The 23026-nt window shown below is 38.1% G+C and overlaps 1 protein-coding gene across 1 annotated transcript; it reads right to left on the reverse strand.

Annotated features, from left to right (window-relative positions):
* Positions 1-4194: 4194 nt before the first annotated feature.
* Positions 4195-22744, reverse strand: dipk2b (divergent protein kinase domain 2B). The gene is made up of 5 exons (XM_059966188.1): positions 22306-22744; positions 19548-19812; positions 16509-16682; positions 9285-9573; positions 4195-4532 (listed from the first exon to the last, which is right to left on the reverse strand). The coding sequence occupies exons 1-5, from the start codon at positions 22500-22502 to the stop codon at positions 4198-4200; spliced, it is 1260 nt and encodes a 419-aa protein (XP_059822171.1). The 5' UTR covers positions 22503-22744; the 3' UTR covers positions 4195-4197.
* Between the last annotated feature and the right edge of the window lie 282 nt (positions 22745-23026).

The raw sequence follows: 23026 nt of genomic DNA on the forward strand, positions 1-23026 counted from the left end.
AACCTTCCAACCTCTCTTACCTCTACCTCATTTTTGTACACTGACCATCTTCCCTCTGCACGTTCAGTCCTGATGCAAGATCTGAACTTGAAATATAAATTAATCATTTGCTTCCACAGATGCTGCTTGACTGTTGAATTCTTTCAGCAGTTTTCCCCCTTAGAAATGCCAATCTGTCATTTTTAAAATATTTTGTAGGTTTCTTAGCATAATACAGACAGTGACTGTATTTGACGGAATAGCCAGGCTATTCAGTTGTGGTTGGCAATGCCTGATTTTGTTCACCAACAGGTATTACAACAATTTTGGCAACACTTGATAACAGTTAAGTACATTCTATTTTGTATCCTCATTGAAATGGTGCAGTTCCATTAAAATATTAATGAACCCAATTTATAATAATATTTGTATTTATTGGTTCGAATTATTTTGACTAAAGGACCTCACTAAACCTGTCATAAATTCATGTTCTCGTTGGTCTAGACTATTACGTAAAATAAATTTGCCTTGATTTGATTCATTTTGTAAATATATTACCAACCATTAGTTTACTGGTGGAGGTTGAGAGATGTTAGTTAGGGTTGATTGCAGGAAACCAGGTGAACACTTGAAATGCCTCTGTATAGAAGGCTATGGACCAAGTGCTGGAGGATGGGATTTAGATGGATAAGTACCCTTGTAGTGGGCTGAATGACCTACTTCCTTAATTATGCTATTTGATTTTTATACTGGGACCATGAGTGAATTGCAACATCAAGTGTGCAGGTCCATGAAGTATGCCTCGCCTCCATCTGATTGAATGCAATTTCTTTCAAAGTAGGTTCTTTTATCTTGAAATGGTATTTTTAAAATTGGATTAATCACTTCCTTGTGTCATGAGTGATGAACAGACCTGATGGACAATGGGGTAAAGTGTTAACCATCCCCCCCCCCCCGAGAACCACGAACTATTACTGTTGCTATGCTGACTATGAGAAAGAGAGACGAAAAACAGGCAAGAACATCTGCGACAGATAAGAGAGAGAGAGGGAGATTGCTGATTAACTGTATTGTGACTCCTTTTGAATTATCTACTGTTTCGCTGCGAGGACAATAGTTTGCTCATAAACGTTCCTCAGTGGACTGTAGGAGTGGCATGATTTGATGGACACAGTCATTCAGAATTGATGGGTAGCTGAGATCCCGTTAGTAGGGATAAAAAGACAGGTCTGGAGAGACACCCTCCAGACACGCCAGTGGACACTGATTGAGTGTTGGAACCCACAGAAAGGTGGGGGCTTCGGAGACTGAACCAGGAGATCAGTCAGTAAAACTCACAGTGTTACACCAGGGCCAGTGGGGACTTGTGTGTTCACTCATGCCTGAGTGACAAGTCCTCCACAGAAGAACGGTCTAGCAAAAGGACGTAGGGGTCATAGCTGAATGACCACCACAACAACGGTGCAACGTAATCAAAAGGCAACAGGAAGGTTTGGACTGCAACTGCTTAATCGCTCGCTCTCTTTCTCACTCCAATGATTACCACTCAACAAGCATAACTACCTCAGCACTCATGAACTGAACTGAACTTTATATTCTGTTGCAATTCATTTACCCCTAGACATTGATAGAACTTGTTTATTATTGCTTATTATTATGATTCCTATACTTTTAGGTTTATTACTGCTACCTTGTGTTATATGTATATTTGCATTATTGATATAGTTTTGCTTATTTTTATTAATAAACACCTTTAAGTATAGTACCACCAGAGTCCAACAGGTTCTTCTCTCTCTGCTGGTCAGACACCCAGTTACGGGGTACATAACACTTGCATTTAGAAGAATTCTATTATTAAAAAAGTTGGTTGTAATTTCCTTTCTTTTCTACTTCCAAGCAGACTGTTGCAATTGCAGATCTTGTGTGGGGTTTCAAATAGAAAGCCTGAAGCAGTAAGGTAAACAATTACTTTAAACCTAAAAAGGGTAAAACTGGTGTTCATCTACAAAGAAAATTAAAATTTAAAGGAATCCTTGGGTGCTTCTTCATTTAACTCTGGAATAAAGCTTTAAACAAATTGATGTTTAATTTCTTTTCATCCATTATTTATGGCATTTACTTCAAAAGACATATTTATCCTTGACAAATATGCTCTAATACAGCTCATTAATTAAATAAAGGTAGGTATGCCTCCTCCTATTTGTTTTTCATATCTCGTGTCACCTTGTACAGTGAAGTAGCTGATTAAGTAGTACTATATCTGTGTAATTCATTTTGTGCATGAATGAGCTGCCTACCTTCTGCTTCAAGAGCATCTTTGTGGTTATATTTACCTCGTGTCTATATTAAAAACACAGGAAAAACTTTAACATTGAAGATATATTTAAGTATCTTTTCAATATCCAAGATTCTAGCATTATTGGATAGCAAAGAGAATAATTAACAGTTTTGACATCTACATATGGGCTCTGAAGGCCTTGGTTTTTTAAGATTCATGTTGCAGCAAATAAGCTATGTAATATTGAGTATTAGAGCAGTATTAGACACAACTAAAAGAGTGGAGTGAGAATATGTTGTTCATGTGGTGAAAGTGGATACCTTGATAAAGAAATGGGTACCGCCTGGCCTAATCTAAACTGAAATGTTTAATCAGTGTGCACTCAAGTTCTAGGTAAACTAAAAATACAAAGTTTACCCTGTTGAGTAACAGATTTCAATTCAGAGTTACGGGTAGAAACCTAATTATTCCTTTGGGTAGGGACTCCAAGCAGGTTCCTCCTTGGATGGTGTGCATTTTGATAGTGAGCCTGATTCCCATAGCTGTTTCTCCAAATGTGCATAGTCCTTCACACACATTGGAGGCACTAGAATTTCAACCCATCCCATTGAAACTAAAATTGTTAAATGCTTGTTTTACAACTATTTATGTAATTTCACCACCGGGTTTTTAAGTGTCATTGAGTTGTACAACATAGAAACAAACTTTGGTACCTTGTATCAAGCTGACCATCATGCTCAGCTCTACAAATCCTATACGCCTGGATTAATTCCATATGATTCTATGCCTTGCTCATTCAGGTACCTATCCAAAAGTCTCAGAAATGTCACATTTTTCCACCATGTTCTCTGAGCCCATTGCAAATACCAACCACTGAGTGCAAGATACTCTCCTTCCTGCCCTTGGGATTGCTTTCAAATCCCCTCACCTTAAACCTATACCCTCTAGCTTTAGCCATAGCAAATTGGTTATCTACCCTATTTATGCTTCATAATTTTATATACAGTACTGTGTAAAAAAATTTTAGGCACGTGTAAAAAATATTCTGTATAGCAAAGATGCTTTCAAAATATTGGAATGAAAAGGTTCTAATTATCAAAAAATACTATAAAGAGCAGTAAACAGTAGAAAACTAAATCAAATCAGTGGGGTGTGACCACCTGTTGTGTTTAAAACTGCATCAATTCTCTTAGGTACACTGCCATGCAGTTTTATAAGAAAATCAGCTAGTAGGTTGTTCCAAGCATCTTGGAGAACTTGCCACAATTCTTCTGCAGACTTGGGCTGTCTCACTTGCTTCTATATCACCAGGTAACCTCAGGCGGTCTCAATGATATTTAAGTCAGGGCTCTGTGGAAGCCACATCATCTGAAACCTTGTTTAAAAATATATGGGGTGTCTAAGACTTTTGCACAGTACTGTACCTCTATCACATCATTTATCAAGGGAAAGCAGCCCTAGCCTACCCAATCTCTCCTTACATAACTCAGTTCCAGAGATTCAGACAATGTTCTTGTGAATCTTTTCATCATATTTTGCCTGTAGTGTGGTGATCAGAACTATAAAAGTACTGCAGGTGCAGTCTAAGTAACTTGATCTTCATCTGTAACACAATGCCCCCACTCTTACACTTAATGTCTTGGCCATTTAAAGCAACAATTCCATACTTCATATCTTCATTGTCGACACTTTAAGCTATGTACTTGTATCTAAAGGTCTCAGCCCCTGCCATTCACTTTTTATCCCCTACCCTGGTTTAACTTCCCTAAATGTATGTCTTAAAAGATGTCAAAATATTGCTCCATAGCCCCATTCAGTAGTAACTCCTCTAACAAAAATGTGATTGTGCTGTGAAATTCATTGTTTATGAATGTGCATAAATGCAAGGGAGGTGGATACTGAAATACAAATTGCTTTAAACCTGCAGAAGGTTCGTGGCATCAATAGTTTTTATTGTACTTGCATTCTGGATATCTATATTCAAAATAAGGATCACAAGAGCGTAAAGATTTTAACAATTCCATAAGCGATCTGACTGCCTCAAGGATAGCCTTAGTAGAGAGTGTCTCATCACTGCAAAGACTTAGATATCTGTCTATTTGGTTCTGCACAGTTGGAGAGCTAAATTTGCCTACCACTAAGTGAGGCAAAAGGACTCTGCACACTAGAATGAAGCTTTGTGCTTCACTGATGTTCCCACAAGGTGAAAAGTCCATTTTGCAGTCTGAAGTCAAACAAGAGAAGACATCATTTTTTCCATGGACAAATTCCTTATCTGCAAAGAGAAGATTGTAAATAAATCAGTTTTTTATAGATGTTCATTCATGTACAAAGGTGAATGTACGGTGAAATATGAACAGCTTTGTTCATACTAGCCAAATGTACATTTATAACATCAGCAAGGGGTGTTTTGAACATACCACATATCAATCCATTAATACGTAACCAATGATCGAAGGTGAATTGACACACAAATGTTCCTATTTGTGGATTACAATTTTGATGGTGGGAATTCCAAGGAGAACTATTATAGAGTACAGAACTCCACACCAGGGGACAGGGTATTCAGCCCATGATGTTTGTTGACCAAATGAAACTGATCCCATCTGCTTGGTCTACATTGCTCCATTACCTGCCTGTTGTGTCTGCCCAAGTTCTTAATACTATCAAATCCCCTTACAGTATTTCCCTTGGTGGGGCATTCCAGACACCCAAAATAATCTCACACAAAATGATGAGGAACTCTGCAGGTCAGGCAGCAGCCGTGGAAATGCTGCCTGACCTGCTGAGTTCCTCCAACATATTGTGCTTGTTGCTGTGTGGATTTCTAGCATTGCAGAATCTCTTGTGATTAAAATAATCTCATATTGTTTTAAAAGTTTCCAATTCTTCATTGAAGACAGTGATCTCACATCTTTCCTCTTTAATTCTTAATAAGGCAACTTTATAATAGTTTTAAAAACTGTTATAAAAATATAAAACTAATTGTATTTTGTCATCAGTTGAGATAAAAGGATTTGCAACTGCAGGATTCTCAAAATAACTTCATTAATTGTACAGTCAGAGAACCTAATGCATTGCACAATTTCAGACAGCATCTTCCCACAAATATTAGTGTGATCATGACCAATGTGCTTTCACTGAGGAATAATACATTACCAAGACCATTTTTTATGCTCTTAAATATAATTCCTGATGATTAACTGAATCTAAATTTTGACACTGCCAGTGTGAGGTTTAAACGCCAATCTAGATTCTTAGCCTCTACCAAAGGAATGTAGACTACTATTTAATATCTGACCTGAAAGGGTGTGTTTTCCCTGACTCTGCAGTACTCCCTTTATACTTACGACTGCAAGTTAAAAGGATGGCTAGATTAAAGGTTCTGTTGAGGGGATTAGGGCGATTTGATGCGCACGGTAGAGTACAGAGGAGAGCAAATTGCAGGTGATAAGCAGAGTATCTCTGATAGGGACAGAGGAGTTTATTGTAGTAGTATATAATGTCTTATCAAAGGAAAACGAGCACTAACAATGCTGAACTAAGAGCGTGGCATCAATGATATGGCTGTAATAATAGTGTGTTTGAGTTTCTAGACTGGTATCCATAAAATGGCACTGTTGATCCTGGATCATCAGTTTAGATCGATCAATGTTTATCAGGACATTTAAATTTGAGTAATGAAGTATTTTTTTAAATTAGAACAATTAGCAGGAATGGGAACCATGAAATGCATTATTGTGAGGGGGGGGGGGAAGTCTGGTTTGTCTATGTATATCAGGGAGGAAAAAACTGCTTATCATGCTATCCTCTGTGTGATTCAAGACCCATTTATGTAATTGAACTGAGACAGTTAACAATCAAACATTTTGGGAATGAAATATAGATCTGAATTTCCAGCAATGCCCATATTTTGCGGACAAATACATTTGAAAAATCCAGATTGTCTTTTTTCTGGAAAAGTAACGTTGGTGTTTAAAGAATGGTAGTCATTTGATATTTTATATTTATTCTTTAATTGATCAAATGACATTAATATACCTCCTTCAAAACAATCTCCTATATATCTAATCCCTTTATGAAACCAATTATATAAAAGTTGATTATCCATTGTAAAAGAAATAAGTATTTTGAATTAAAGATCTCTTTGCTAATAAAGATTTCTTTATCTCATCATCAACATTTATCTTATTCCATAAATCAATCAAATGTTTTAATATAGGAGATTCTTTTCCCGTATCCATTTAGATTCCCATTTATATATAAAATCTTCTGGTGTATTTTCTCCTATTTTATCTAATTCTATTCTAATCCATGCCAGTTTATCTTCATCAAAAAAAGATGCAATAAATCTAAGTTGATTTGCTTTATAATAATTCTTAAAGTTTGGAAGTTGTAACCCTCCTAGGTCAAATTTCCATGTCAATTTTCTGTTTCTTCCAATTAAGGGCTTATTTAAGAGAAAAATTGGGTCAAACAATGTTATTGCAGAAATCTAATGAAATAGAAACTTTAATTCAAAAAGGAAAAACTAAAAAAAAATTTCTTGTATGTATAGTTTGATTCAAAAACAGGCACTTAAACAAGGAATCCATGTCAAGACAAAAATGGGAAATTGACTTGAATATTAAAATTAAAGAAACAAATTGGTCAAGACTGTCTTGATAGTACGAAAAATACAATAAATGTCCAGTTAAGATTAGTGCAATATAATTTTTTACATCAATTATATAGTACACCCCCAAAAATAAATAAATTAAACCCAAATTTATCTGATCAGTGTTTCCAATGTAACCAAAAAATTGGTACTTTTTTACATTCTACTTGGTCTTGTTCTAAAATTCAACCTTTTTGGACAAATTTAAGAGTTTTACTGGAACAAATTATTGGGACACAACTTCCACATAACCCAATATTATTTTTATTAGGCGATATTGAAGGGATAAAACTGAAACCCAAATTGAATAAATATCAGAAAGAATTCATAAAAATTGCACTGGCAGTAGCCAAAAAGGCTATTGCAGTTACTTGGAAATCAGATTCATACTTAAGTAGAGATCATTGGAAGAATGAAATTTCCAGCTGTGTTCCACTTGAAAAAATTACTTATAATTTAAGAGATAAATATGAAACATTTTTGAAAATTTGGCGCCCTTATTTACAAAAGACAGGATTAAATATATAGGTACTCTGAAGATAAAATAATTGGTTATTTGGGGAAAGAAAGAAATATATATACTAAAGTTATTATGAACTCCGTGGAGCATGTGGGGATCTTCCAATAGCCAGGCATTCTTTCTTTCTTCTTTCTTCTTATTCTTTTCTTCTATAGGGATGTTAGGGGGAGGGGGGAAGGGTAGATAATTTTTTCTTTTTTCTGTAATCATTTGAAAACTCAATATATAAAAAAAATGGTAGTTATGGTTAAATGGGATCAGGATAAGTACTGGATATCCGATCACTCTGGGAGTGGATATACCAAAAACACAAGTGGCAGCAGCAACACACTTGGAAATACTAATCAAGAATTCAGAGGGCTCATTGCAATGATCATCGAATAAAGACAGGGCATATCAACTGGGCAGATAGAGCTTTGTTCTTTGCTTCAAATATATTACAACAGTATTAAGTGCAGAAGACTTGATAAGTATATAATACATCTGTAGGCATCAGGCTATGTGCGATTGCTATGGTTATGACTTGTATTCGCAGACAAATTCTTTGCCTTAGGGGTGTGAGAGCAAGGGTAGGGAAGAGAAGGGAATGACTACACCATGGCTTGTAGTTTTAAATGAACCTTAATATTTACAAGATATATTAAATCTAAATTTGTATTTTTTATATTTTATATTGTTTAAAAGTTATGTTTTTCAGGATTTTTTATTCAGTTATTTATGCCTCAGAGGATTGAGTATTCCTGGAGTACATCATTTTTAGTAGTTTGTGTTTGGTAGTGGTGGATACCTAAAATCCAGGGGAACATAAGAATTTGAAAGTGCTGGTGGCATATGGCACTGGAAGAGCTGAAAGTAATAAGAATGGTCAGGACATGATTGACAAGGATTTTTGCTTGTTTTTTTCAGCTGAGTTTCTTTGGAATCTGTTAAGTAGATGGAGTTGACAAGAGTATGGCTTGGTGTTGGTTGAGTGTGGTGTATAAATTTGGAGAAAATTCATTTTCAAAGTTAAATGTGCTGAACTTTGAAGTTTGACTATGAGAGTATTAGACAATGGTGGTGCACTGTTTTTGGAATTCCACAAAGCCGCCAGCATAAAAGACCCCATCCACCCTGGATATTCTCACTTCTCCACTCTTCCATTGGGCAAAAGAGACAAAATCCTTAAAAGTGTCTGTGACCAAACTTAAGGAGAACTATTATCCCTCGGTTATCAGACTCTTGAACACGTCTCTTGACCTCACAATCTACCTTGATATGACCTTGCACTTTATTGTTTACCTGAACTGCCCTTTGTCTGGAGCTTTTTCACTTTATTCTGCATTGTTACTGCTTTACTTTGATCAAATACACTTATTGATTTGATTTGTATGAAAATAGGCAAAATGGGCTAAACTGTCTTGGTTCATGTGATGACAATAATATGCCAATATTAAAGATTTTGGCAAATATGATATAAAAGATAATATGTTAGTATGGGAAGGAGATTAGTTAGCTGATGGCAAAGAAAAGGAAGAGAAAATAGTTAATTTCAAGACAATAGACTAATTGCTGGGTTATCTTGGACCGGCCTTGGGGCTTCAGCTTCTTGCAACTGAGTGACTTAGATATAGGGACTGCATTATTTAACTAAATTAGCTGATGTGCAAACAGAAGATGAACCTGAAGTAAATTGAGGATACCTAGTTGGTAAATAGAAAATACATGAAGTGTGAGGTTGTTCAGATTGGAGGTGGTACTCTAGAGATGAATGTCGTATGCATTGTATAAAAAGATTACTACATTTTTACACAGTATTTGCAAGCATAACACATCCTGATAACCAACACAAGTCCACAAAGTATCCTTACCTTCCAGCTTGTCGATGATGCCTATTGTGCTGGTGTCTATGATGTAAAGTCGTCCATCCTCAAAGGTGCCAAACATGTTATTATGGACACTGGCATAGTACATGAAATAGTTCAAATCATTGTTTCCCAGCAGGTGAGTAACATGAAGAAGCTGGTAAGCGATATCTGCTGTGACTTTGGAGGATTCATTATAAAATGCTTTGATTGGTTTTGTCCATGGAGTCACAAATACTCGACCACAGGAGCCAAAGTATCGTAAAAATGGCCACCCTTCTATCCCTGGAAAAAGCTGAATAGAGATATTGGTCATTTTTACAGGACAGAACTGGCTTTTGTTTCAAACTGAAGAGCTTAATTTGTGCTTTATAAACTGGACCTACTCATTCACTAATGCTTTTTATACATTGATACATGGCTTTTAATGTGGTGATGAAATGCCTCTGCAATTTGCCCATTGCCACAATAGGTCAATGGCAGGTGCAGTCTGAATGGTTCTTTACATGGCCTTGGCTCACCTGGACAATACAGACACCTATGTCAGGATGCTGTTCATTGACTGTAGTTCAGAATTTTAACACCATCATTCCCACAGTCCTGATCAATAAGTTTATAGAATCTGGGCATCTGTACATCCCTTTGCAACTGGGTCCTTGACTTCCTAACCAGAAGACCACAATCTGTGGATTGGTGATGATATCTTCTCCTTGCTGATGATCAACATTGGTGCACCACAGGGATGTGTGTTTAGTCCGCCCCCTACCCTCTCTCTATACCCGTGACTGTGTGGCTAGGTGTAGCTCAATTGCCATTCATAAATTTGCTGATAATACAACCATGCAGGCAATGTCAGTAAGATGAAAGAGCTGATGGTGAACTTCAGGAAGGGTAAAATAAGGGAACTTGATCCCTTATAGAGGGATCAGAAGTGGAGAGTGTGAAGAATTTCAAATTCCTGGGTATCAAGATCTTTGTTGATCTAACCTGGTCTCAACATATCGCTGCAACTATAAAGAAGGCAAGACTGTGACTGTATTTCATTAGGAGTTTGAAGAGATTTGGCTTGTCACCTAAAACACTGAAACTTCTGTAGATGTACTGTGGAGAACATTCTGACAGGCTGCATCACTGTCTGGTATGGGGTGGGGGTGTGGTTGCTGCTGCACAATACTGAAAGAAGCTACAGAAAGTTGTAAGATTAGTCAGCTCCATCTTGGGTGCTAGCATCCATAGTATCCAAGGCATCTTCAAGGAATGGTGCCTCAGAAAGGCGACGTTAATTATTAAGGACCCCAATCACCCAGGACATACCTTTTTCTTATTGTTACTGTTAGGAAGGAGGTACAGAAACCTGAAGGCACACACTCAGCAATTCAGGAACAGCTTCCCCTCTGCCATATGATTTCTAAATGGACATTCAGCCTATAAACTCTACCTCACTTTTTAATATATATTATTTCTATTCAATATACATATAACCTTATTTGATTTATTTTCTCTTTCTATATTATGTTTAACTGCTGCTGCTAAGTTAACAAATTTCACAACACATGTTGGTGATGGTAATTCCGATTCTGACAGCTAGAGCTGTGGGTGTAAACTTTTTTTCAGATGGTGCTGAACTTATTCCTGAAAGTGTTGAAAGTCAAGCAATTTCATTTTTAGGACCATAAGGTATCCCAGACATGTTTATTTGAGCTTGATTACATTCTGAGGAATTTTCTCCTGTGTTGGTTCAGTGATACTTGCAGGTTTTGTTTTGCTTCTCCCTGTGCTTCCCATAATGGTAGTTGAGGTCATTGGGAAAGATGGGCTTGACCATATGGCTACAGTAGGAAATGCTTAGTCAGTTAAGAACCTCTCGTCATCAGAGAAGACTACGTAGTCTTTTCATAAGAACGTAAGAAGTAGGAACAGGAGTAGGACACCTAGCCTGTCAAGTCTGCTCTGCCATTCAATTTCATGGTTGATCTGGCCATGGACTCATTTCCACCTACCTGCCTTTTCCCCGTAACCCTTAATTCCCCTACTATGCAAGCATCTGTCCAACCTTGTCTTAAATATAATTACTGAGGTATCCTCCATGGTTTCATTGGGCAGAGAATTCCACAGATTCACCACTCTCTGAGAAAAGCAGTTCCTCCTCATCTCTGTCCTAAATCTACTCCCTTAATCCTGAGGTTATGTTCCCTAGTTCTAGTCTCATCTACCAGTGGAAAGAACTTTCCTGCCTCAATCTTATTTATCCCTTTCATAATTTTTTATGTTTTTATAAGATCTCACATTCTTCTGAATTCCAGTGAGTACAGTCCAGGGCAACTCAATCTCTTCTCATAGTTTAACCCCCTCATCTCTGGAATCAACCTGGTGAACCTCCTCTGCACCGCCTCCAAAGCCAGTAAATCCTTCCTCAGGTTAAGGAGACCAGAATTGCATTCAGTACTCTAGATGTAGCCTCACCAGTACCCTGTATAGTTGCAACATAAACTCTCTGCTCTTAAATTCAATCCCTCTAACAATGAAGGCAAACATTCCATTTGCTTTCTTGATAGCCTGCTGCACCTGCAAACCAACCTTTTGTGACTCATGCACAAGCACTCCCAAGTCCCTCTGCACAGCAGTATGCTGCAATTTTTTTACCATTTAAATAATAATCTGTTTTTTAATTTTTCTTCTGAAGTGGATGACATTGCATTTACCAACATTGTACTCCATCTGCCAGACCCTTGCCCACCTGCTTAACCTATCTATATCTTTCTGCAGACTCAGTATCTTCTGTACAATTTGTTTTCCACTCAATTTAGTATCATTAGCATGTATATCATGAATAGTTGTGGGCCCAGCACCGAACCCTGAAGCACACTGCTCATCACTGATTGCAAACTAGAGTAACACATATATATCCCAACTCTCTGCTTTCTATTAGTGCTAATGCTTCACCACCAAATCAATGCATCTTTATCTCACGGATAAGTCTTTTATGTGGCCTCTTAACAAACGCCTTCTGGAAATCTAAGTAAATAACATCAATCTGTTCCCCTCTATCCACTGCGCTCATTATATCCTCAAAGAACTCCAGTAAGTTTGTCAAACAGGACCTTCTTTTGCTGAATCCATGCTGCATCTGCCTGATGTATCTACTTCTTTCCAGATGTCTCGCTATTTCTTTAATGATAGCTTCAAACATTTACCCAACTACAGATGTTAAACTAGCTGGCCTATAGTTACCTGCCTTTTGCCTACATGCTTTTTTGAACAGTAGTGTGATATTTGCCGTCTTCCAATCTGCCGGGACCTGCCCAGAGTCCAGAGAATTTTGGTAAATTATTACCAAAGCCTCTATTATAACGTGCCATTTTTTTCACTACCCTGGGATGCATTCCATCAGGACGAGGGGACTTGTCTATCTTTACGTCCACAAGTTTGCTCAGCACCACCTCTTTAGTGATAGCTACTAGCTACTGTTTTGAGGTTCTCACCTCTCATCGCATCCATAATCTCTCACATTGGCAAATCCACCATGAAGACTGGCACAAAATAGTTATTCAAATCCTCTGCCTTTTCCTAATTTTCCAATATCAATTACCCCTTCTCGTCCTCCAAGGGACCAGTGTTCACTCTAACCACCCTTTTCTGCTTTATATAATTACAGAAACTTCTACTATTCATTTTTATATTTTGTGCGAGTTAATTTTCATAATCTAGCTTCCCTTTCTTTATTACTCACTTAGTGGTTCTTTGTACTTTTTAAAGTTTTCCCAATCTTCCAGTTTCCCACTACTCTTGGCAACTTCGTATGCATGAGCTTTTAATTTGATGCCTTGTTTTATTTCCTTAGTTATCCAAGGCTGGCTCTCCCCACTCATACTGTTTTTTTTCTTTTAACTGGAATGTACTTTAGTTGAGCACTGTGAAAAATCTCTTTGAAAGACTTCCAGTGTTCCTCACCCATCCAGCCTAGAGTCCCAGTCTACACTAGCCAAATGATCCCTCATCCCATTGTAGTCTCCATTGTTTTGGCATAATACATTGGTTTTAGATTGAACAATTGCACCCTCCATTTCTCATGACTTTCACTTCCCTTAAATTTTTCTAAGAAAGCTTGAAGAATTGGTAACATAAGATCTTTGCAGATGCTCAAAATTCAGATCAACATTCACAAAATACTGGAGCAACTCAACAGATCAGGCAACATCTAAGGAGAGAAAGGAGACATCTATTGTCGATGTTTTGGGCCCAGACACTTCATTAAGGCTGGAAAGGAAAGGGGAAGAAGCTATAAAAGGAAGGTGGCAGACAAGAAGAAATGCACGCTGGCAAGTTATAGGTGAAACCAGATGTGGGGAAAGATGGGTAGGGGAGGGGTGAAGTGAAAACTTTAGAAGAAATTCTCTATTTGTAAGACATTTTCTGTTGATCACTGACAGATTGTGCTTTGTCACCTCTCTTCTTGCATACTATTGCAGTGAAGGAGATGAGGATTGAAGAGTGAATGTGCAGAAGATAAAGGAAGAAGTCTTTCAGCTAGCTATGACCTTTCTGAACTGACTTTTAATTCCCTTAATATCTAGAATTCACCTATCTATCCCTGTTTGTAGTATACTCAGCATCTGAACAGACACAAACTGCTTAGGTAGAAAATTCCAAGATTCACTGCCTTCTGGTGATGAATTTTCATTTCTCCCTATATTGTGAATGACTAACCCCTGATTCTGAAACTGGGACTGCTGGTTTTGGTCACTCCCTCTACTCTTTCAACTCCCAGAACAGTTTTTATTTTCACCTGTCATTCCTCAGGACTGTACAGTATTTCACCGCTGTGCCTCTCTAATAAGGTAAATCTGGCAGCTAAGAATCAATGTGATAAATCATTTAAAAATACGCCAGCCCCTCTATTTGTTACCTCACACTTTCCCATGCCATGACAGACTCACATTTAAAAGAATCTCGCTTGTTAGCCATTGTTTATCTTACAGGTATCTGTTTATAATTTACCTTCACTGGGTCCTGTCTTACACTCTTGAAATTGGCCTCCTACCACTTCAAGACCTTGAGAACCAACTCTATCCTTTTCCATTACTATTTTGAAACATTTACAGAATTGTGATCACTTTTCCCATTGGCACATCCACCACCTGACCAGTTTCATTTCCTAACATTTATGTTCCTAATATTTTTTTCACATTTATTTTGCATTTTAAAAAGAAGTTATGTAAGGCAGCAACTGTCAGGCACTTCCTCAAACCTGCCTCTTGAAGAGGGCTTCACTCCAGACCATCAGAAAACTGCCTCTGATGCCATCACTGACCTATCAACTCTGGAGAACTCCCATCCACCACCACCTAAGTTATAGTTCCCTTATGCTGCACTGCTTGCTTGTTTCTCCTACGTAGGAGCCTGATGATCTGGGTAGGCTTATTGTCTCTGCCTGCTCCAGCCCCACTGAACTCGTGACCTCATACCTTGACCCTACTGTATCACTCAATTCAGTTCCTTCCCACCTATATCCGCAACTCTTCTCTTGAACTCCTCAGTCACTTTAAATCCTCTGATCCTGACTGCCTGATTTTCACCATGGATGTCCAGTCCCTATACACTTCTATCCCTCAGCAAGAAGGTCTTAAAGCTGTCTACTTCTCTCTCAATAAAAGAACCAACCAGTTCCCCTCCTCCATCTGGCAGAATTAGTCCTCACCCCCAACAATTTTTTCTTTGGCTTCTCCCACTTTCTCCAAACTCAATGAGTAACCATGGGCACCAGCTATTCCTGCCTCTTCATTGACTACATAGAACAGTCCAAGTTCCAAGTCTTCCCTGGTAATGTTGCCCAACTCTTCCTCCACTGCATTAATAACTGAATTGGTGCTTCTTCATGCATGTGCTGAGCTAATCAATTTCATCAGTTTTGCCTCTAACTTCCACCCTGCCCTTGAAATCACTTGGACCATTTCTGATGCCTCCTTCCTCTTTCTTGATCTTTCTGTCTCCATCTTTAGAGACAAACTGTCAACCAATATCTTTTACAAACCTACTGTATTCCCACAGTTACCTTGACTATATCTCTTCCCACCCTGGCTCCTATAAAAATGCCATTCCTCTTTCTCAGTTCCTTTCTCTGCTGCGACTGTTCCCAGGATGTGGCTTTCCTTTCCAGCACATCAGAGATGTCCTTCTTCAAAAAAAAGGGATTTTCCTTCCTCCACCATTGATACTGCCCTCACCCACATCTCCTCCATTTCCCAAACATCCACACTCATCCCATCTTCCCACCACTTTTATAGTGATAGTGTTCCTCTTCTCCTTACCTACCATCCCATGAGCCTCTGCATCCAACACATCCTCTGTAACTTCCACCACCTCCAAAGGATCCTACCACCAAACATATCTTTACCTCCCTACCTCTCTCCGCTTTCTGCAGGGATCGCTCCCTCTGTGATTTCCTTGTTCATTTGTCCCTTCCCACTAATCTCCCTCCTGGCACTTAACACTACAAGTGGCCAAAGTGCTACACCTGCCCATTCACCTCCTCCCTCACCTCCATTCAGGGTCCCAAACAGTCCTTCTAGGTGAGGTAACACTTCACTTCTGAATCTGCTGGGGTCATCTATTGTGTTTAGTGGGCCTCATCTTCATTGGTGAGACCCACCGTAAATTGGGGGATCATTTCGTTGAGCACCTCCACCTCATCTGCCAAAAGCAAAACTTTCCAGCGGCCAAACAACCTAATTCCCATTCCAATTCTGATGTGTTGGTCCATGGTCATGGCCGCCTCTTATGCCAAGATGAGGCAGCCCTCGGTGGAGGAGCAAAACTTTATATTCTGTCTGAGTAGCCTCCAACCTGATGGCATGAATATCGAATTCTCCTCCTGGTAAACTTTTCCCTCACATAAAATACCTTTTTATAAAGTAAATGTTCACCCTCACTAGACAGTTATTCCCCACCATTCCTTATACTGTAACTGAATTCATGGGATGCCTATAGAAAAATTATTGTACCACAGAGAGCAAGAGAATACAATTCATGCATTGAACTGGCAAATAAAAAGCATTACAAATTCTTGCAATTTCTATATCTGAAATCATTGATCTAGTTTGATAAAATGTAAACAAAGTTAAAAATAAATTACAATATTTTAAAATGAAAATTTTCTTCTGTGTTAACCATGCACCTCACTCCGAGAGAGTAAAAACTGTTAAAATGAATTGTGGCTGTACAGAACTATACCTGTAAGACAATAGGGTGGGTGTTGACAGACAATGTATAGAGCAGGCGCAGTTTGTCTCGATCAGTGAAATGTCGCATCAGGACACTACCCGAGTCTCTCACTTCAGCATAACGTCGAATGATCCGGTCCAACAGACGCTGGGATGGACACCTCAGCAAAAGACTAGGGAGTCTCTACAGTAAAAGAAGAGTTTTATTTTAAAATCTATGAGGAAGTGGTGAAGAATTTACAAGAGCAGCATACAGGAAAGTGACAATATGCATATACTGTAGATCAAAAATATAAACACTCAGCTGCTAAATAACTTGCATTTAAGTGTCATCTCTTAATATTTTATAATTGTTCTGTACTGTTAATTGCTGGTTAAACCCTGCCCAGTTCTGGTATTGCACAATTGTGTCTTCCTTTTGAACTTCACATATTTGTAGAAGCGCATGTTCAATTTGGCTAAAGGATAGGAAGATGATGAGCAAGGCCCTAGGCTATATTTGCTCAATAAAGACTAGGAAAGTAATACACAATGTTCATAATAAGGTTTCATTAACAGTAAACTGGCAATCCTGTCGTGCTGATCGTGCTCCTTCTGTAGGACTTGCTGAATGGGAAGGAGGGACTTCTGATGGTGTTCATAATTCTGATGGGTGTGAAGGACTAACATAAAGGGCAGTGGTGAAGTATGATGAAATAGTAACAGTTTAGAATAACAACAAAATGCTTTATATTCCAATAGAAAGTTTTTTTTTAAATTTCCTAGACACATAGATGAATCCCAGATTTATTACCAGCTTTGTTTTACTGCAGCTTGGGATCCAACTGCTTCCATGTTGCCCTTAACTACCTCTGATTTGGACTTAAAGAAAGTGATGAGGTTTTGCTATTTCTATCACAAAATTAATTTAATTTAAACATTTAAATAACTGGCATGTGGAGCTGTTTAGGGTGACTGCACCCAAGCCAAAATGTTTAGGTGAAAAGAAGGCAGAAAATTTCTAAAATTATTGAATGAATAAATTAAATCTAAGCTCACTGCTAACCTCAAATATGAATTATCCAATAGGAAGTAGATCAAGATTTATCTATATCACTCTGGTATATGGTTTTCAAACCTTAGTGGCCAGAATTTACATGTTACATAATCTATTAGGCCCGAGTGGTGCTAGAGGTAATGCTGTTGCCACAGAGTCCCAGCAGCCCAGGGTTGATCCTGATTTCACTTCGATTTATACATTCTCCCTGTGAGTACACGGGTTTTCCCTTTACCGTGGTTTCCTCTCATATTCAAAAGGCATGTTGCTCATTAAGTTATCTGGCCTCCAAAAATAATCCATAATCAACGTGGCTAGTTGGAGAATTGGAAAGGCATTAAAGGGATATGTGAGAGATAATAGGCTAGGATGGAAATATATAGGTGGGGGTGGAGGGGGGCAACATTAATGCGTTTAATTTGAGAGCTGGCATGAAGTCAATGGGTCAAATGGTCTTATCCTAACTCATAAGGAAATGTTTAATGTGCATATACAATGCCCAGAAAACTAATATGAAGTGCGCTACGTTCCACTGCAAAGTTAAGGCAAGGGGAATGTGTAACAAGGAAGTAATACCTTTCTGAGATGGTTTATTTGATGAAAATCCCCATAAGCCTTTCAATTTTGTGTTCAAGGTATTAACCTTCAACAGTCATGATCAGTTAGGCAAAGAGAAGAACTGTATTTACAGACAAGTACCTTCATTGGCTCAGTTCACATTCGTGTGAATTAACACAACTGAGCATCTGTATGCACACTCACTAGGTTTCCCTGACCCTCTATGAAAGTCAAAGATGAGAAAAAGCTATACCCGGGAAAAGGAGCCTCTCTTGATCCTGAATGTAATCCCCATGTTTCCGATGTGAGGCAATTTACTTCCGCAATGGTTGGTCTCCACCGAGTTGCTGTTAACCCTCAATTCTCTCAATTCTCAACTCTTATTCTCTTCCTTATCAGATCATTCTATTATTTTTCAACTTCATTGGTTCAAGACCTGGCCCAAGGCAATGAGCGGTATTGATTTATGGCTCTTTGCCCCCACAGATTCGCTTGGTTATTTACAACTCAGATTGGTTCAAACCCATCTAACCTGGTCAGCTAAACAATTGGGCCCAGACCACCAGATCACAGGCAGTTCCTTCTGCATAATAAACAGCTTCTTATCTGAGAATGCTCTTGGGTTTAGAATATAGAACACAGAAAATATACAGCTCATTACAGGCCCTTCAGCCCACAGTATTGTGCCAACCATGTAACTTACTCTAGAAGCTGCCTAGAATTTCACTACCACATAGCTCCATCTACCTAATGGGCCCGATATTTGGCTGATCTGGTGAGATGTAGTACCTTTTACAATTGGCTTTATTTTTTTTTAATCTCTTCTGCATTTAATTGCTGTTTTACAAAGTAATTATATGGACAAATTCAGCCTTTTACCTACTGCAGATATTCTTACCTCTCCTTCTCTTTAAAACTTAAAACACATGTTCATTGCTTTGCCAGTTCTAATGAAGGATTTTACTAGAGCTGAAATGTCTCTTTTCCCCCGTTGCTGCTTTTCTCCACTGTCTGTCTGTCTAGGTACCACATCAGATGCGGACGTTGGACACCATGGTTTTCTATACAGATCTACCCCTCATTCTTTGGATGACTTCCATTTCCTCTATGTGTAGCCACCTGGCTGTGCTTTTGATGTACATAAGCCGAGGTCTTCCTCTAGGTTTGCTCCTCTCGATCTTTCCAGAGAGTTTGAGCAGTTCTTTTCCCCACAGTTTGTTAATTTCCCTCAATTTTCAAGAACCTGCTTATAATACACCTTAAATTATTTTTGCTATTGAGAACATGTATGTTATATATATTTTCAGTTGTATATTTTTGTTAATTATTTCCTGATGTTCTACAGCTTTCCCAGTGCTTCTTTTCCTACAGGTATGAACCAGAATCGACATTTACCTCAGAATCCTGATCTTGATCAGTGATACTTTCTATACTTTGCAGTTCAGAAAGACATACCTGAACCAGCTCAGCCGTCAGCCGGTCAGCTCTAAGCCACTTCTGGAAACGATCTGTGACTCGGAGAACACTTTCAATGCTGCATGCAACTTTTTTTGCAGCTGAGATGCAGATCTTCTGATCAGAAAGTTCACTCTGATACGTGCTTTGTAATCGGGAAATGACAACAGGCTTCCAGGTCTCGGCATCAACGCTATAATTGGCGAAGTAAGTATTCCTTTGGCTGGGAGGGAGTCTTAAGTCTGCAGATAGCCAGTTCTCAAATCTGCAAACAATGCAATTTGTAAGACAAGTGTAGAGACATAGACACTGGTAAATAGTTCCTGTGCATGCTACATTTTTTATTCTTTCCCTCCATGTTTACACCAAAGACAGTAATATTTGACAGCAAAGCTATCTCAGAAAGTAAATATTTAATTTAATAATCTTGATTAGTTGAGGAGATGGTTGAGGAAGTTGTTGGCACTTAGATCAGTGATAAACATCCATTTTAAATGAATCGGCTCCCACATCTCTCAGTTGTTTTCTGTAAGGACTCTCTACAATTCTCAGATTTTGTCTGTCTCAGATGTATTTAATTTGATATTAAGATTCCCACCCTGGTGTTTTAATATCTTCCTTTTCCTTGAGCTATCGGTTCACTTCTACCTTAGTTTATAGGGCTCTCAGTCACACTTCTTCTACTTTCTGAACTCTGCTTTCATGTCTTCTCCCCTCTGCCTGAATAAGGATTAAGGGGATGGTCACTGTCCACCTCACCAGCCTTCACCTTCAACTGACCTGTAATTTTCATCACTTTCAACAGGATTCCACAGCAGACACACTTTTCCCTCCACTCCCAGTCAGTGTTCCAAAGGGACTCTCTAGATTGGCTTTTCATTTCCAACAGAGTCTCCCTGCCCTGAAACCATAGAAGTTTCAACACCCTTTTCAATTTTTATCATCCCAGGACTCAAACACACCTTCCAGCTGAAGCAACATTTCCTTTGTTTTTCTAATCAATTGTACTGCATTCATTGTTCATAATGTGCTTGTTACTATATTGGAAAAACCACATTCAGATGGGTAAGTGTTTTGTTGAACACTTCTATTTACTCTACAGTTACAGTGCTGAGCTTTGGTTCTCCGTGTTTCTAATTCTCCATCCCACTGCCACTTCGAGCCCACTGTGTTTAGCTCCTATTTTGTTCCAAAGTAAGCTCAAGGAACTACATCATATGTTCACTCTGGTCATGTGGCAGCTCCTAGGACTAGATATTTAATTTAGCAATTTAAGCTCGAATCTGTATATTTTTATTTCCAGATGTCTTTTGTATCCCTAACTTCATTATTTAAAGTAATTGCTACCTTGACAGATTTGGTCTTGAAACACTCCTAACTAAACATTTCCTCTCCACCACAAACCATGCCTCAACGAACAAAACATGTTTATTTTCTCACTTTTCTAGTTTTATAGAGAGCTCTTGACCTGAAACACTGATTATATTTATCTTTCTAGAACCCTGCTGAATGCTTTCAGCATTTTCTACTTTTGTCTTAAGATGAGCATGGGTTTGTTTCCTTCAACAGGAAAAGTTGGGTGTGGAAGATTTGTTACCATTTTGGAAGGAATAGGATTGACGTCATTAGATTGCATTTTCTTTATATATTCTATATTATATCCTCATAAGAATTAAACTTCTTGATATCCTTAGCTTGGAGAAAGATTCAGGTGATAGTTGTACAAAGCCAAGGAAAGGTGCCACATGCACCATTCTTTATTTCTTGCTTTTGCGATAACTGCACTTCCATTACGACAAAGTTTCTTTCTTGTTTACCTTCTTGTTTCTTTTAAAATGTCTGCTCTTTGTATGTTCTGCACTATACATCAGTTTGAGAGCAAGTAGGCAAGGAAAAACAACTTTCTAAAATGAGGTGCAGTTGGTCTAAGTGAATTGTGAGAAATGGGTTCAGTATTAATCAGCAGTCATTTTACACCACAAGCATTCTTTTCCAGTGGAAAATAATTGATTCACTGTAACACAAACAATGATCAATTTTACTCCCAAGATTTCAATTTTGTCAAATTGCTATTAAATTTTTAACATTAAATTTCTGTTTATGACTTTCAAATAATGATCTATTGAGGAAAGATCTGATACAGACACACACAATGTCAGGTTACGATTTTTTCAGATCAGACCAGAAACTCCAGTGACCTATTTGGAATAAGGCATCATAAAAAGAGAAAAGGAAAATAGTTATCATCTGATAACTTTTTCTAGTATTTTCCTTGTACATCAGCTAATATTACCCTTTAAAATTGGTATCAAAGTATGGGTAGAATCTAGTAGTAACTATTAAGCAAATAGGGTATGATAATGAGGCACTTCAGTCTGTCACTCCCATATTCCAAGGGTATTCCACATTGCTTTTAAAGTTTTTTTTGAACTATACAATTCAAATGGAATGTTCAGATTGTGACAATGAATTTAAAAATGCCAAACAGGCTGCATCGCTGTGAAAAAAAGAGGTCAACTTGCAGGTAACCGTTTCAGTGTATTCCTATGCCCAGAGTAGCTACTACTAAACCCACACTCAAAACTAAAATGACAGTGCAAAACTTTTCTTTTTCAGTATGGAAACAAATCAGAAAGATCAAGATTTGGATTACTTGATTTAAAAATTGCTTTTGAATATATTCGGCTCCTTACACCTGATAGAGTTTACAGACTATCATAAATGGACCTTCTGAAACAGTTATGAACACAAATCCCACCTGATTTTTTCTCTGAAGAATTTTTTGCACGACGATGTTCCGATACAAGCATCACACTTATCCAAACCCAGAAACTTCCTGCCGAAGTTGTAGACTGGTTTCAGCTTTGTTACGTTAGTAATGTCTTCAGCTCTTGTGTTTAAACTTATTTCCCAGGGTGCCAGAAACAATAAGGGCCAAATGGTACAAGTCCACATATTTACCAAGTCCTCCACACAGCTCTTTTAACTGTAACTGATTTATAAGTATTCATCAACTGTGAAGCAACGTATCTCCAGAAAGTCAAATGTAAATTGCTAATGGAATATTTTTTGCACGTAGTTATGAGAACTGAATTGGACTACGGTGTGAGTCCAGCTACTTCCATTTCTGTGTAGATTGTTCTGAGAGGAAATATGGAGCATGCTGATAATCTGGTTGCTATGGTCATACTTCCTCCACACTCTCCAGTCCAGGAATCTGATAGGATACAATATCTGTTTGCTTCCTATCTGTGTAGCATAATAACATTATTGTGCTCACATACTATGTAATACAAACCCCATTTCCAGAAAAGTTGGGGTATTTTCCAAAATGCAATAAAAACAAAAATCTGTGATATGTTAACTCACGTGAACCTTTATTTAGCTGACAAAAGTACAAAGAAAAGATTTTCAATAGTTTTACTGACCAACTTAATTGTATTTTGTAAATATACACAAATTTAGAATTTGATGGCTGC

Source organism: Hypanus sabinus, chromosome 4 (genome assembly GCF_030144855.1).
Source record: "Hypanus sabinus isolate sHypSab1 chromosome 4, sHypSab1.hap1, whole genome shotgun sequence".
In the NCBI taxonomy this organism is placed as follows: Eukaryota; Metazoa; Chordata; class Chondrichthyes; order Myliobatiformes; family Dasyatidae; genus Hypanus; species Hypanus sabinus.

Coding starts and splice junctions, on each gene's coding strand:
- dipk2b (XM_059966188.1), bottom strand. CDS start 22,502: ATGTGGACTTGTACCATTTGGCCCTTATTGTTTCTGGCACCCTGGGAA. Junction 16,683..19,547: donor TGACGGCTGAGCTGGTTCAG/GTATGTCTTTCT, acceptor CTTTTACTGTAG/AGACTCCCTAGTCTTTTGCT. Junction 9,574..16,508: donor CCCACCCTATTGTCTTACAG/GTATAGTTCTGT, acceptor ATCTCTATTCAG/CTTTTTCCAGGGATAGAAGG.